Here is a 15,453-nt window from a genome sequence, read left to right as displayed (position 1 = left end):
GTCCACCTAGGTCAGGTGTCCACTATACGCAGCAGGCGGCTACACGGGTAGCAGGGGGCTGTGTGGCATGGACTGGGCAGTTTTTTAGGTTAGAGGGTCTCGGGAAAACACTAGAAGGGCTTCAGTCACAAAGGGTGCAAGCCGAACACAGGAACAACGTAAATACGGGAACCATTGGTATAACAGTTGTAAATTGTCATAGCTGTGTTGGGAAAGTACCAGAGCTCCAAGCGCTTATAGAAAGCACTGATGCTCAAATCGTTATAGGCATTGAAAGCTGGCTAAAGCCGGATATAAGCTTAGCCGAAATTTTTGTGAAGAACCTAATGATGTTCCGAAAGGATAGGCTAAACACAGTTGGTGGAGGCGTGTTTGTTGCTGTTAGAAGTAGTTTAACGTGTGACGAAATTGAAGTAGATACTCCCTGTGAGTTTTTATGGGCAGAGGTCACTGTTGGCAACTGGACTAAAATAATAATAGGATCCTTTTACCGACCTCACAATTCAGATGATACAGTTTCTGAAAGGTTCAAAGAAAACTTGAGTTTGGTTTCAAACACTTACCTGACTCATACGATAATACGTGTGGTTACCTCTTCTTGAAGCTATGCGTCATCATCAAAACGCTGCATAGCCAACCACTTCTTCATTGCTGGGAATAAGTGGAAGTCGCTCGGTGCCACGTTGGGACTGTGAGGCGGATGAGGAAACAACTCCCACTTAAAAGATTCGAGAACGTCACAAGTGGCATTTGCCGTGTGGGCCCGGGCGTTGTCGTGAATCAGCAAGATTTTTGAGCCCAACTTTCCCCTGCGCTTGTTTTGTATTGCTCTTCTGAGGTTGTGCAGAGTTTGGCAACACCGTTGAGAGTTTATTGTAGTGCCTCTTTCCAGGAAATCCACAAAAATCACACCTTTTCTGTCCCAAAAGAGGTAACCATGTGGTTGAAGGCGCAGGCGGCCGAATTTTACGATGAAGGAATTTCCAAGCTCATCCATCGCTACGATAAGTGTCTTAATTTAAATGGGAACTATGTAGAAAAGTAGTATTTAAGTGTGGCTTTCATCTGTATATAATAAAAAAATTTCCAATACTTTATTTATTTTTAATTCCAAAACGTAATGTACTTTGTGGATAGCCCTCGTAGTTGGTGGTGACTTTAATTTACCCTCGTTATGTTGGCAAAAATACACGTTTAATTCCAGAGGTGTGCGTAAAATATCATCCAAAATTGTGCTAAACGCATTCTCTGAAAATTATTTTGAGCAGTTAGTTCATGAGCCCACACGAATAGTAAACGGTTGGGAAAACACACGTGACCTCTTAGCAACAAATAATCCTGAGTTAATAACGAGCATCAAAACTGATACAGGGATTAGTGAACACAGGGTTGTCGTAGTGAGATTGAATATTGTAATCCCCAAATCCTCCAAAAATAAGCAAAACACATACCTGTTCAAAAAAGTAGATAAAAATTAATTTGACGGCTTCGTGAGAGACAATCTCCACTCATTCCAAATTAATAATGTAAGCGTAGACCAGAAGTGGCTTGAATTCAAAGAAATAGTATCGGCAGCAATTGAAAGGTTTATACGAACTGGTACTGCGAACTGGTAACAGTAAACTTGTTGTTTCATTTAAACCAAATAAATTAACAAACAACGGAGCTGATCCTCCTTGGTACACAAGACGAGTTAGAAGACTGTTGCAGAAACAATGAAACAAACATGCCAAATTTAAACAGATGCAAAAATCCCCAAGATTTGTGATCTGTTACAGAAGCTCGAAATTTAGTGTGGACTTCAATGCGAGATGCTTATAACAGTTTCCACTACGAAAATTTGTCTCAAAACCTGGCAGAAAATCCATAGAGATTCTGTTAGTATGTGAAGTATGTTAGCGGCAAGAAACAATCAGTGCCTTCTCTACGTGATGGCAATGGAGATACTATCGAAGACAGTGCTGCCAAAGCAGAGTTACTAAACACAGCCTCCCGAAATGCCTTCACAAAAGAAGACGAAGTAAATATTCCAGAATTCAAATAGAGACCAGCTGCCAACGTCAGTAACGTAGAAGTAAATATCTTCGGTGTAGTGAACAACTTAAATCGCTTAATAAAAGCAAGTCTTCTGGTCCAGACTGTATAGCAATTAGGTTCCTTTCGAAGTATGATGATGCATTAGCTCCATATTTAATAATCATATACAACCGTTCACTCGACGAAAGATCGGTTCCCAAAGACCGGAAATTTGCACAGGTCACACCAATATTCAAGAAATGTAGTAGTAGTAGTCCACTACATTACAGACCCACATCGTTAACATTGATATGCAGCATGATTTTGGAGCATATATTGTGTTCAAACATTATGAATTACCTCGTAGAAAACTGTCTATTGACACACAGTCAACATGGGTTTAGAAAACATCGTTCCTGTGAAACAGAAGTAGCTCTTTACTTACGTGAAGTGTTGCGTGCTATTGACAAGGGATTTCAGATTGATTCCGTATTTCTGGATTTCCGGAAGTCTTTTAACACTGTACCACACAAGTGGCTTGTAGTGAAATTGCGTGCTTATGGAATATCATCTCAGTTATGTGACTGGATTTATGATTTCCTGTCAGAGAGGTCACAGTTCGTAGTAATTGATGGAAAGTCATCGAGTAAAACAGAAGTGATTTCTGGCATTCCCTGAGGTAGTGTTATAGGCCCTTTGCTGTTCGCTATCTATATAAACGATTTGGGAGACAATATGAGTAGCCGTCTTAGGTTGTTTGTAGATCACGCTATTGTTTATCGACTAGTAAAGTCATTAGAAGATCAAACACAAATTGCAAAACGATTTAGAAAAGATATCTGAATGGTGCGAAAATTGGCAGTTGACCCTAAATAATGAAAAGTGTGTCATCCACATGAGTGCTAAAAGGAATTTGTTAAACTTCGGTTACATGATAAATCAGTCTAATCTAAAAGCTATAAGTTCAACTAAATACCTAAGTATTACAATCATGAACAACTTAAATTGGAAGGAACACACAGGAAATGTTGTGGGGAAGGCTAACCAAAGACTGTGTTTTATTGGCAGGACGGTTAGAAAATGTAACAGATCTACTAAGGAGACTGCCTACACTATACTTATCCGTCCTCTTATAGAATACTACTGCACAGTGTCGGATCCTTACCAGATAGGACTGCAGTGGACATGGCAGTAGAGTGTCAAGCTGTCATTGTTGTACCAGGCTGACAGCTGCTTGTGGAATATATGAAGAAAGTAGTAAAAGAACAGCAATAAAACTAGATGCTCTGCAGAAAACTGCTGCTACATTTGGTAGAATACTGAGAAAGACTGCATAGAAGACAAAATAAGGTGGATTCTCCTAGCGTGCTTCCAGATGTGAAATATATACTCATGGCTGTGAAATTCATATCCCGTTGACAAAAAACTAAGACTAACAAGATGTCTGGTTGTAATTGCTTTCCTAACATTTCTATCTTTTTCTAAATAACAGTGGTGCCATATTTTCCAGAAAACCAGGAAGTTTCATATCAGTACACACTCCGCTGCAGAGAGAAAATTTCATTATAGAGCTCTCTTACATACTCAGTTCCCATATGAAGCAAGCTTTTCCCACCAGTTGTTCTATGGTGTGTTTTCGCTCACCAAAGATGATGATTGTATGCAACCAAACAAATAAATATCTTACAACTAATGTTACCAACTTTTATACAAACTACATATATTGCCAACTATATTACCAACTACTATACAAACCATCCATAAGATAATAATGTAGTTTTAAAACCAATTACGAAATTCTTTGATAAATGCAACCTTATTCTGTTAAAGTACGGAACACTGATAGATGCTTACGGCCTTCAGGTCACAAGTCACAATAAATAAATAAAAAAATAATGAATGGCAATGAAAATTCACTAAGAAATCTCCACACCGTAAATATGATGTACAAAAAATAAATGGCAATGAACAATTTACAAAAGAAATGCAAAATTTAAAACCACAAAATTGGCAACAACTGCAAGCAGGACTTTTAAATGCAGCTGAAACTGTAGCACCGCAAACAAGAACACGTAAACACCCATGGTGGACAGATGAGTGTGACCAACTGATAAATCTCAGACAACAGGTGTGGCAAAATTGATTGTGCAACAAAAATCAAAAGACCCTGGAAGATCTCAAAGATACCAGGAAAACAGTCACAAAAGCAATACGTACAGTCCGTAAACAACACGAAGACAAAAGATTGCAAGACATAGAAAATGATTTCAAGAAAAACAATTCCCGTAATTTCTACAGAGTATTCAAACAAAAATTAACAAAGTACTCTCCTCCATCACTCCAGTTCAAAAATGACCATGGGGAAATTGCTCATACCAACACCGAAAACTGTGAAATTCTTGCAAAATACTTTTCTAAATTACTGAATTGTGAAAAGCCTGCAGAAAAATTTGAGTTCCATCATACACAACGAAACCCAGACTCAAAGCCACCAAGTTTACAAGAGATTAAAGAGATAATTCAGTCACTGAAAAATAACAAAGCATCAGGAGACCAAATCATCGCAGAATTATGGAAAAATGCAGGAGAAAATCTTATTGCAAAACTCAAAGAAATTATACATGAAATCTGGAAAACTGAAAAGATCCCCACAGATTGGAAGACTGCAATCATACATCCTCTGTACAAAAAAGGAAGTAAAACAGACCCCAACAACTATCGTGGAATCTCTTTATTGTCAATAACATACAAAATTCTGTCTAAAACCCTACTAAACCGCGCAGAACCTCAGCTGGATTCAAAACTAGGCGAATACCAAGGTGGGTTCAGAAAAGGTCGATCTTGCGTAGAACAAATCCTTAACTTGAAAAACTCAATGAAATATTTACATAGTACTTCAAACAAAAGTTATGTCATCACGTTTGTCGACTTTAAAAAAGCATATGACAGTATAGACCGAGAATCCCTTTTTGAAGTATTAGCAGAATTTGGACTAGATCAAAAGACAACAAACATCATAAAAGAAACACTCACGGAGACCAAATCCAAAGTAAAATTTATGGGAGAATTGAGCACAGAATTTGAAATAGACATAGGAGTACAACAAGGTGATGTACTGTCCCCAGTGCTCTTCAATTGTACTCTTGAAAAAGTTGTTAGAGAATGGAAAAAAGCAGGTGCACCAGCACACAGACTGGGACCAAGACATAAGGGCATAGAATTAGACTGTTTAGCATTTGCTGATGACATGGCACTGATCGCACAAGACATTACCGATGCACAGAAACCGCTAGAATTATTACAAGAACAGGCAGCTAAAATAGGATTACAAATTTCATTTGAAAAAACAAAATTTATGACTGACGTCAAAGATGCACCTTCTGATCTCAAAATTGGTAATAACTACATCTCTCGAGTAAAAGAATTTAAATATTTAGGTGAATGGATTGCAGAAAATTGTAATGAAAAGAAATCTGTCAGATCAAGAGTCCAGAAAATGGAGACGGCGTTTCAGTTAGCAAAAAACATTTACAACAAAAAGAGTCTCTCATGGAACTGCAAAATACGACACTATACAACAGTAATTAGACCCGAAGCTCTCTACGCATCTGAGACACTAAACCTTCAACACAGAACACTAAAAGAGGAATTAGAAGTGAAAGAACGTAAGATAATGAGGAAAATCCTAGGACCAAGAACTAAAGATGGGGTACATTATCCAAAACCCAATGCAGAAATATATAAAAATATCTCCAAACTAACAGACACAATGCGCATGAGAAGAATCCAATTCATGGGGCACTTAGAAAGAATGGACTCAAACAGGTTAACGCACAAAATCCATACATTTTTAAAGAACAAAACTAAAAGACCGAACTGGTACAAACAGACGGAAAAAGACCTGAGAGAATTAGGGTCTCCAAATCTACATGATAGAAATGAAATCAGAAAAATCACAAACACGTGGGGTTTTGAGGAAGAAGAGAGAAAAACTAACAGACATACATGGTCTACGCAACGAAAGCTAACCCATTCGTTGTTTATGAAGGAATACTGGGCGGAAAGGAAGGCCAACAAATGTTGATTACGCGTGGTCCTAAGTGATCCATCCGCGAAGAAGAAGAAGAATGACAATGATGTCGTGTATTGTGTTTGCATGAACCTTCAAGTATTAATAATGCAGCAACACATATTACACTTTCCTCATCTCTAGACATGACCTGGCAGACAATACAAAAACAATGCCTGGTACCCATGGCTGTTCCCTTTAATTGTTGGTATGTCTGGCCTTCAAAAGTGAAGAAGTTGTGGGTCAGGATGAAGCTGGCTAAGGTAATGAGGAAAGAGGTTTTAGGTAGGGTGGCAGGTGATCGGCGTAAAAGGAAGTGCTCCATCGCAGCGAGGCCCTGGATGTGCGGAATATTTGTTTATAAGGAAGTGGCATCAATGGTTACAAGGATGGTTTCCGGGAGTAATAGATTGGGTAAGGATTCCAGGCGTTCGAGAAAGTGGTTGGTGTCTTTGGTAAAGGATGGGAGACTGCATGTAATGGGTTGAAGGTGTTGATCTACGTAGGCAGAGATACGTTCTGTGGGGGCTTGGTAACCAGCTACAATGGGGGGTTACCAGGATGGCCCCCTCGTACGCCAACCAATTCATGGGTCGCTTAGAGGAAGACTTCTTGGTTACCCAGGCCTGCCAACCCAAAGTTTGGTACAGATTTATTGATGACATCTTCATGATCTGGACTCACAGTGAAGAAGAACTCCAGAATTTCCTCTCCAACCTCAACTCCTTTGGTTCTATCAGATTCACCTGGTCCTACACCAAATCCCATGCCACTTTCCTTGACGTTGACCTCCATCTGTCCAATGGCCAGCTTCGCACGTCCGTCCACATCAAACCCACCAACAAGCAACAGTACCTCCATTATGACAGCTGCCACCCATTCCACATCAAACGGTCCCTTCCCTACAGCCTAGGTCTTCATGGCAAACGAATCTGCTCCAGTCCGGAATCCCTGAACCATTACACCAACAACCTGAAAACAGCTTTCACATCCCGCAACTACCCTCCCGACCTGGTACAGAAGCAAATAACCAGAGCCACTTCTTCATCCCCTCAAACCCAGAACCTCCCACAGAAGAACCACAAAAGTGCCCCACTTGTGACAGGATACTTTCCGGGACTGGATCAGACTCTGAATGTGGCTCTCCAGCAGGGATACGACTTCCTCAAATCCTGCCCTGGCATGAGATCCATCCTTCATGAAATCCTCCCCACTCCACCAAGAGTGTCTTTCCGCCGTCCACCTAACCTTCGTAACCTCTTAGTTCATCCCTATGAAATCCCCAAACCACCTTCCTTACTCTCTGGCTCGTACCCTTGTAACCGCCCCCGGTGTAAAACCTGTCCAATGCACCCTCCCACCACCACCTACTCCAGTCTTGTAACCCGGAAGGTGTACACGATCAAAGGCAGAGCCACGTGTGAAAGCACCCACGTGATTTACCAACTGACCTGCCTACACTGTGAAGCTTTCTATGTGGGAATGACCAGCAACAAACTGTCCATTCGCATGAATGGACACAGGCAGACAGTGTTTGTTGGTAATGAGGATCACTCTGTGGCTAAACATGCCTTGGTGCACGGCCAGCACTTCTTGGCACAGTGTTACACCGTCCGGGTTATCTGGATACTTCCCACTAACACCAACCTGTTAGAACTCCGGAGATGGGAACTTGCCCTTCAGTATATCCTCTCTTCTCGTTATCCGCCAGGCCTCAACCTCCGCTAATTTCAAGTTGCCGCTGCTCATACCTCACCTGTCTTTCAACAACATCTTTGCCTCTTCACTTCCGCCTCGACTGACATCTCTGCCCAAACTCTTTGCCTTTACAAATGTCTGCTTGTGTCTGTGTATGTGCGGATGGATATGTGTGTGTGTGCGAGTGTATTCCTGTCCTTTTTTCCCCCTAAGGTAAGTCTTTCCACTCCCGGGATTAGAATGACTCCTTACCCTCTCCCTTAAAACCCACATCCTTTCGTCTTTCTCTCTCCTTCCCTCTTTCCTGACGAAGCAACCATTGGTTGCGAAAGCTAGAATTTTGTGTGTGTGTATGTGTTTGTTTGTGTTTCTATCGACCTGCCAGCGCTTTTGTATGGTAAGTCACATCATCTTTGTTTTTATATATATAATAAAAAAGGTTTTACTTACACGAGCTTTCAGAGCCAGTGGCTCCTTCTGTCAGCAGAAGAGTTGAAGGGGAAGGAATATGGGTGAAGGAAAAGGATCTGGAGAGGTTTAGGAAAGTGGGTAGAGTTGGAAAAGCCGCCCACAGCACCCCAGATAAGAGGAGACTTTATTGGATGGGATGAGAAGGAAAGACTGATTGTTGGGGACTGCACCGGACAAGAATTGAAAATCTGGGATCCTAAAGGTGGAAGACAGGATAATATGCAAGACGGAGATTACTGCTAAAAAATCGTGCACGAGTTAAGAATGAAAAGGTAAGTGCATTGTATGTAACAGAGTTGGGAGGGGAACGGTGAAAAATAGACAGGTCAGAAAATGAAAGGTGTTGAAATCTAAAATGGAGTGAAGAAAGGAGTAGTTACTGTGAAGAAATACTGAGATGGAAAAAATTAACATAAATGAAAGATGGATGGCGGGAACCAAAGATGTGTTGTAGTGCTTGTTCCCACCTGTGGAGTGGTGGTGGGATGGTGAATACGGCAAGTGCTGCAGCAGGGACAGTCACAAGGGTAGGAGCCACAGGTAGGGAGATGGGTACAGAAGGAGCATAGGGTCTGTCAAGGATATTGTGGAGACGGGGAGGGCAATGGAAAGCTGTTCTAGGTGTGGTGGGCAAAATCTCGGACAGAATGGATCTCATTTCAGGGAGTGATTGTAGGAAGTCATAGTCTTGTTGAAGTAGCTAGTTAATACATTCAAGACCAGGATAATACTGTGTGACAATTGGTGTGCTCCGAAGTCGGTTTTGGAGGAATCAGCAGTATCTGTATTGGATGTGATGGCCAAGGAAATCTGTTTTCAAACTATGCTGGTGGGGCAATTGTGTCCAGTTAAGACGGAGGTGAGAATGGTGATATATTGCTGTAAAGAGTCTGCGTCTGAACGAATATGTTTGCCTTGAATGCCTAGGCTGTATGGGCGGCAACATTTGACATGGAAAGGGTGCCAACTGTCAGAATGTAAGTACTGTTGTTTGTTAGTAGGTTTAATGTGGACAGAAGTGTGTAGGTGACCTTCGGTGAGGATGAAATCGACATCAAGGAAAGTGGCATGGGATTTGAAATAGGACCATGTGAAATTTAATTGGGAGAAGGTATTTAGAGATTCCAGAAATTTAAACAGGTCAGCCTCACCATAAGTCCATAAGGCAAAGAGGCCATCAATGTATCTAAACCAAACCAGGGACTGAAGGCTTTCGGATCCCAGTAAAGCCTACTTCAAGCAACCCACGAGAAGGTTAGCATAAGAAGGAGCCACCTGTTTACCACGGCTGTACCCCCTGATCTGTTTGTATGTCTGCACATCAGAGGTGAAGTAGTTGTTGGTAAGTATAAAGTTGGTTAAAGTGAGCAGGAAGGATGTCATAGGTTTGGAATCAGATTGGCGCTGACTGAGGAAACGTTAAGCTGCAGACAGACCATTTATGTGGAGGCTGTTGGTAAAGAGGGATGTGGCATCAGTGGTGACAAGCAACTGTTCAAGGCAGGGTTCTATGTCAGGTTCACTGTTGGAAAGTTTTGGGATTGGGTTGCAGAGATTTATTTCCAGTTCACATTACGTGTGAAGGAAAGAAGGACCTTCACCAAAATGCGGGTTTAGGGCTGAAAGTGAGAGACCCTGTGATAATATAGATAATTCAGGAGGGGAGAGTGTGTTAGACTAGAGGTTGGGAACACTGTATTGTTGTGACTGGTTCTTGTGCTCATGAGTTGTTATTGGTCTGGTGGGCAGTAGTGAAGGCTGTGGGATGTTGAGGAGGTTGGTCAAGTTCTTTTTGTACTAGAGGAGTGATGGTTGATGGTGTGGTTGTTTAAGGGAGCTGCAGAGGGACAGGAAGGGAAACACCACTGTTGAGGTAGTTTAGAAGGTGGGATAGCTTTTTGAGGCGAAGTCCAGCATGTTGTTGCAGTTTGAAGTTGACTTAGGAGATACCATCCAAGGCAACATGAGGGGCAGACAACTGCAGGATTTTGTAGGAGGAGAGAAATAGGGTGGAGGGGAAATTGGCATATTAGGCGTACAGGTCACAGTAAGTGCAAGAGGTTGCTATATTTGAAACTGTAAAAAAGCCTGATGTAGAATAAGATTACATCCAGAAACAGGGACTCTGTGTCAGGCCCTAGGCAGTAACTCCAATGGATGAGCTGGTTTCAAGATACAGAATGTGGGACCATAGTTTTGATAGTGCAAAAGCATGTTTTCTCAACGAATGGATGTAATACATGATGGCATACATATGGCAAGAGAGGACAGTTTGGAGTTTCATAAATGGTGGGAGTGGCAAAAAAGTGAAGCAGAGTGTGGAAAAGGATAGGAAAATGGAAGAATAGCAAGGAAAAAATCCAGAAAAATCAGATAAATTTGTACGAACTCGAATTTCTCACCAGCAAAATGGGCTATATGGTATGAAGAAAGAAAAAGTCGATAAGAAAAGTTGTCAAAAGAGAGAACATTTTAAAAACTGTGCAATCAAAAGAGGAAGTCATGGGAGAAAATGTAAACTACTTTGCTTGACAAATAAAGTAATCTAGGAGATAGAAGTAAAAGTTGATCAGAGTAGTTTGGCACAAATCAAACACACAAATGTGAAAGAATTACCTATAAACAAGGTAAGTGGAGGGCAGAAAAGAAAATAGCTGTCAAATTTGCAAATAAATCAGCAAAAGATGATCGTGAGAAGGCCCTGCAGTGTAGTGAATCCTAAACAAATTATTGTAGGCAACTTCGTAAAAACGTGTCTACGAGCACAGGTATTAGTACTCCTAACCCTGTGACCTTCCCCGCTGCGAGACTTTGCCTATGCACCCCACTACCACCACCTTTACCAGCCCTGTAACTGGTAAAACATGTACTATTAAAAGGAGAGCCACCTGTGAAATGACACGCATCATATACCAGTGTTAATGTGAACACTGGTCGGCCTCTTATATCGGTGTGACTAGCACCATGTTATCAGTAAGGGGGAATGGACATATGCAGAGGGTGTATACTGGCAACACACAACATCCTCTTGCACAGCATGCTCTACAACATGGCAGTCTTTACCTCAGTGCCTGTTTCACTACACACACCATCTGGATTCTTTCCCCAGACACCAGTTTCTCACAACTCTGCAGGTGGGAACTACATGTCCTTGGTTCTCGCCACCTACCTTACCTTCATTTACATTAATTTCTTCTGTCTCAGTATTTCTTCACAATAACTACCCCATTCTTCACTCCGTTTTACTTTTCTATGTCTTTCATTTTCTGACCTGTCTATTTTTCGCCATGCCCCTCCCACCTTTGTTGCATACAATGAACTTAGCTTTTCACTCTTAGTAACTTGTGCACAATGTTTTAGCAGTAGTGTCTGTCTTGCATATTTGCTGTGTCCCACCTTTAAGCTCTCAGGTTTTCAAATCTTGTCTGGTGCAGTCTCCAACTATCGGTTTCTCCTTCTCATACTAACTGGTAAGACTTCCCTGACCTGGGGTTCTGGGTGACTTTTCCGAACTCTACCCCTTTCATTAACCTATCGAGATCCTTTCCCTTTCTGTTGGAAGAAGGAGCCACTGGCTCCAAAAGCTTGTGGAAGTAAAACCTTTTTTTTTTTAAAGTGCGTGTTCTCCTGCCACTGCTTGATGAGTAGATTTTTTATTTAGCCACTTACATTATACTGTCACAAATTGATTATTTTCGTTGTTAAACTCAATGAAAAGTTAAGGCAGAACTAGAAAATATTTTTAATAATCATTTTGAGGTGTTTTAGAGAAAATAGGACCAAGCTGATCATTAGAAATGTCAAGGTTGTGTATGAAAGAGGCGATACCTATCAATTTGATAAAACTGAAATTCAACCCACCTTTCCTACTGAAATTAGGAAAATAATAAATTCACTCAAAAGGTAAAGCTTGTATGGAATTGATATCATTTCCAAGACAGTACTAAAAGATTGTTCCCAACCGGTACATAGGATTCTCAGCCACTCGTGTAGTAGCTCACTGAAGCAGGGCATTTTTCCAGGTAGACTGGAATATGCTATTGTTAAACCATTGCGTAGAAAAGGGGATAGGTCTGATGCTAACAATTACTGCCCAATCTCACTTCTGACAGCTTTATCCAACATTCTTGAAAAAGTGATGTATTCAAAAGTAGGTTCTTATATTTGTAAAAATGAAGTACTTACAGAATATCAGTTTGGTTTTCAGACTGGCTTTTCAACAGAAAATGTTATATGTGCTTTCGCTGATCAAATATTAAATGCTCTGAATAAAAGAACATCACTCATTGGGATTTTTAGTGACCTCCCAAAGGATTTTGCTGTGTGAATCATGAAATTATTCTAGATAAGCTTAAGTATTGTGCTATGAGAGGACAGTGCGCAAATGGTTTAATTCATATTTAACTGGGAGAATGCAGAAGGTTGAAATTAACAGTACAGATAGGCTGCAGAAATCAGCAGAGTCCTCTAACTGGGGAGGTATCAAGAATGGTGTCCCACAGTGTTCACACTTGGGTGCCTTACTGTTCTTAATACATGTTAATGACTTGTCACTCTTATGTTCACGAGGATGCAAAGCTACTGCTATTTGCTGATAATACAAGTATAGTAATCAAACCCAACAAACAAAAATTAGCTGAAGAAATTGTAAATAATGTCTTTCAGAAAATCATTAAGTGGTTGTTCTTTGCAAATGGACTCTCACTAAAATTTGAGAAAATGCAGTATATACCGTTGTGTACAGTAAATGGCATAACACCTTGATAACTATAGACTTTGAACAGAAGTCTGTTGCCAAGACAAAATATTCAAAATTTCTGGGTGATGTGAAATTGAATTGGAAGAATCACATTGATGATGTGCTGAAACACATAATTTTGGTGATAAATGTATCAGTAAATTAGCCTACTATGCCTATTTTCATTCACTGCTTTCATATGGCATCATATTTTGGGGTAGTTCATCATTAAAAGAAAAAATAACCATTGCGCAAATGCATGTAAGCAGAATAATAGCTGGAGCCCACCCAAGATCACCTTGCAGGGATCTATTTAAGGAACTTGGGATATTCACAGTGCCTTCACAATACATACATTCACTTATGAAATTTGTTATTAATAACCCATCCCAATTCAAATTTACCAAATAGCATTAAAAGTCTGACAGATAGCCAAGTGTGACCAAGGTGCGGATTTCTATCGTCAATGAAGTGAATGATTGATACAAAAATCCAACCATTGTTTACAGAAACTTGGTACCCGTGTTGAAAAATAATGCCATGGATCTGTGTGTCATTTTGGAGTGTAGTGCAGCATTAAATAAAAATTGGTCTACTTTAATGATACATAACTTACTTTTAGAAGTCCTTGTACGTTCCTCCAGCAGCAATGAAAATAAAATAAGGTTCATCATATCCACTGAATGATCTAAAGTTATGTATTTAACAACATTCCTTTCTTTTTTGCCTCAGATTTTTAATTTTAAGTTCAGACACACATTTGTGTGTGTTGTAATCCTTACTATAAGTCTAGTATCAAAAGTACACTAACTATTTTCTGCAAATCCACAGGATTAGCAGATCTCCACCCATCTGCAATTAGAGGATCAGACAATTTGCTGAATGAGAGAGGGAAAGTGACACCTGGTAAGTTGTATACTTAAAGTTACCTGGTGAACTGTAATAGTTACAGTACAAGTAGACAAGGCTCAATACATTTTGTGCCTTTAAATTTTGCTATCATCTTGCAATATCTAATCTAAAATCTAATGGTTGTAGGGTTGCTTTACCTATACAATGTAAAATTGCCTTCATAGAATACAAACAGATTCCTGCAAACCAGGAAAACAGTTGCTCATTCAGTTCTGTACCACATTTTATGTGAGACTTCATTGTGGTAACTACCTTACCACATTTTGTGTCGTCAAGTAATGTACTTGTAAGTGAAGATAAGGCTATTCAGCAGCTGTTTGAGATACTGAATGATTCAATAAAGGCAGAAATTTTAGATACTGTTTCGTGGATGAAATATGTTTAAACTATGGTTTTCATGATTAATTTGGAGCTGATATGACAAAGGTAGAGTATGGCATACTACCACCAATTGGACATAGTTAAACTGTAGTTCATTTACTGAGTCTCCTTTGATTTGTATTTGTGGAACATGCATTACAGAAAGATAACTATAACAAGGAAGCCTATGAAGATAATTCTAAGTACATAGGGATTTCAAAAAGTCAGTTACACGTGTCATCCTATGCTAAGACCATTGTGGGGTAGGGGGGGGGGGTGCATTGTCAGAAGAGAGTACATATTACAGGTTTCCTGCAGGCACAGCTCTGCTGTTGTGTGGATAACAGGTACATCACTGTGTGGGAATGAAATAGCGTGAAAACTGGAAACATAATCCAAAGTTTAAATACCTATGACAGTAAAATTCTTGCGGGTGAAATATCTAAATTGCACACAGATTCACTGTGGAAGTTGGGCGATATATGGACCAAATACAGCAGTCTCTCCGGCTGTAATGAAATTGTGCCGACAATTGACAAAGGCTGCGCAGATGAGAGTGATGCTAATTGAGATGTCCAGATGTTGCACCTTGCAATTTCCATCTTGTTGGCAAGCTAAAAGAAAATCTGGGGGGGGTTTCCAATGAGGAGGGCATTCACACAACAGTTCACAAATGGTTCTGTGACCAAGGTGTGGATTTCTATTGTCAATGAATTGAATGATTGATACAAAATTCCGACCATTGTTTACAGAAACTTGGTGACTGTATTGAGAAATAATGTCATGGTTCTTTGTTTCACTTTGGAGTGTAGTGCAGCATTCAATAAAAATTGGTGTATTATAATAATGTATAACTTACTTTTTGAAGTCCTTCTATGTTCCTCCAACAGTAATGAAAGTAAAATAAGGCTCATCATTTAAAATTACATCTTAACAACATGACTTTCTTTTTTGTCTCAGATTTTCAATTTAGGTTCAGACACATGTTTGTTTGTGTTCTAATCCTTCCTGTATAGTCTGGTATCAACAGTGCTCTAAATATTTTTTTACAAATCCACAGGATCAGCAGATCTCCGCCCATCTGCAATTAGAGGATCAGGCAGTTTGCTGAAAGAGAGAGGGAAAGTGACAGCTGGTAAGTTGTATACTTGAAGTTACCTGATGAACTGTAATTGTTACAGTGCAAGTA

The 15,453-nt window shown here is 40.1% G+C and overlaps 1 protein-coding gene across 1 annotated transcript in view; it reads left to right on the top strand.

Moving 5' to 3' along the window:
• Positions 1 to 15,453, top strand: part of LOC124555885 (delta(14)-sterol reductase LBR-like) — a 241,770-nt gene that overhangs the window by 124,593 nt on the left and 101,724 nt on the right. The window contains exons 10-11 of the mRNA XM_047129946.1: positions 13,824 to 13,898; positions 15,325 to 15,399. Of these exons, the coding sequence (XP_046985902.1) occupies positions 13,824 to 13,898; positions 15,325 to 15,399 (150 nt within the window). The remainder of the gene's footprint in view (positions 1 to 13,823; positions 13,899 to 15,324; positions 15,400 to 15,453) is intronic.

The sequence above is a fragment of the Schistocerca americana genome, chromosome X (genome assembly GCF_021461395.2).
Source record: "Schistocerca americana isolate TAMUIC-IGC-003095 chromosome X, iqSchAmer2.1, whole genome shotgun sequence".
Classification (NCBI taxonomy): Eukaryota; Metazoa; Arthropoda; class Insecta; order Orthoptera; family Acrididae; genus Schistocerca; species Schistocerca americana.
Note: the sequence above shows the minus strand (reverse complement) of the source record. Positions and strands in the feature narration are given on the sequence as shown.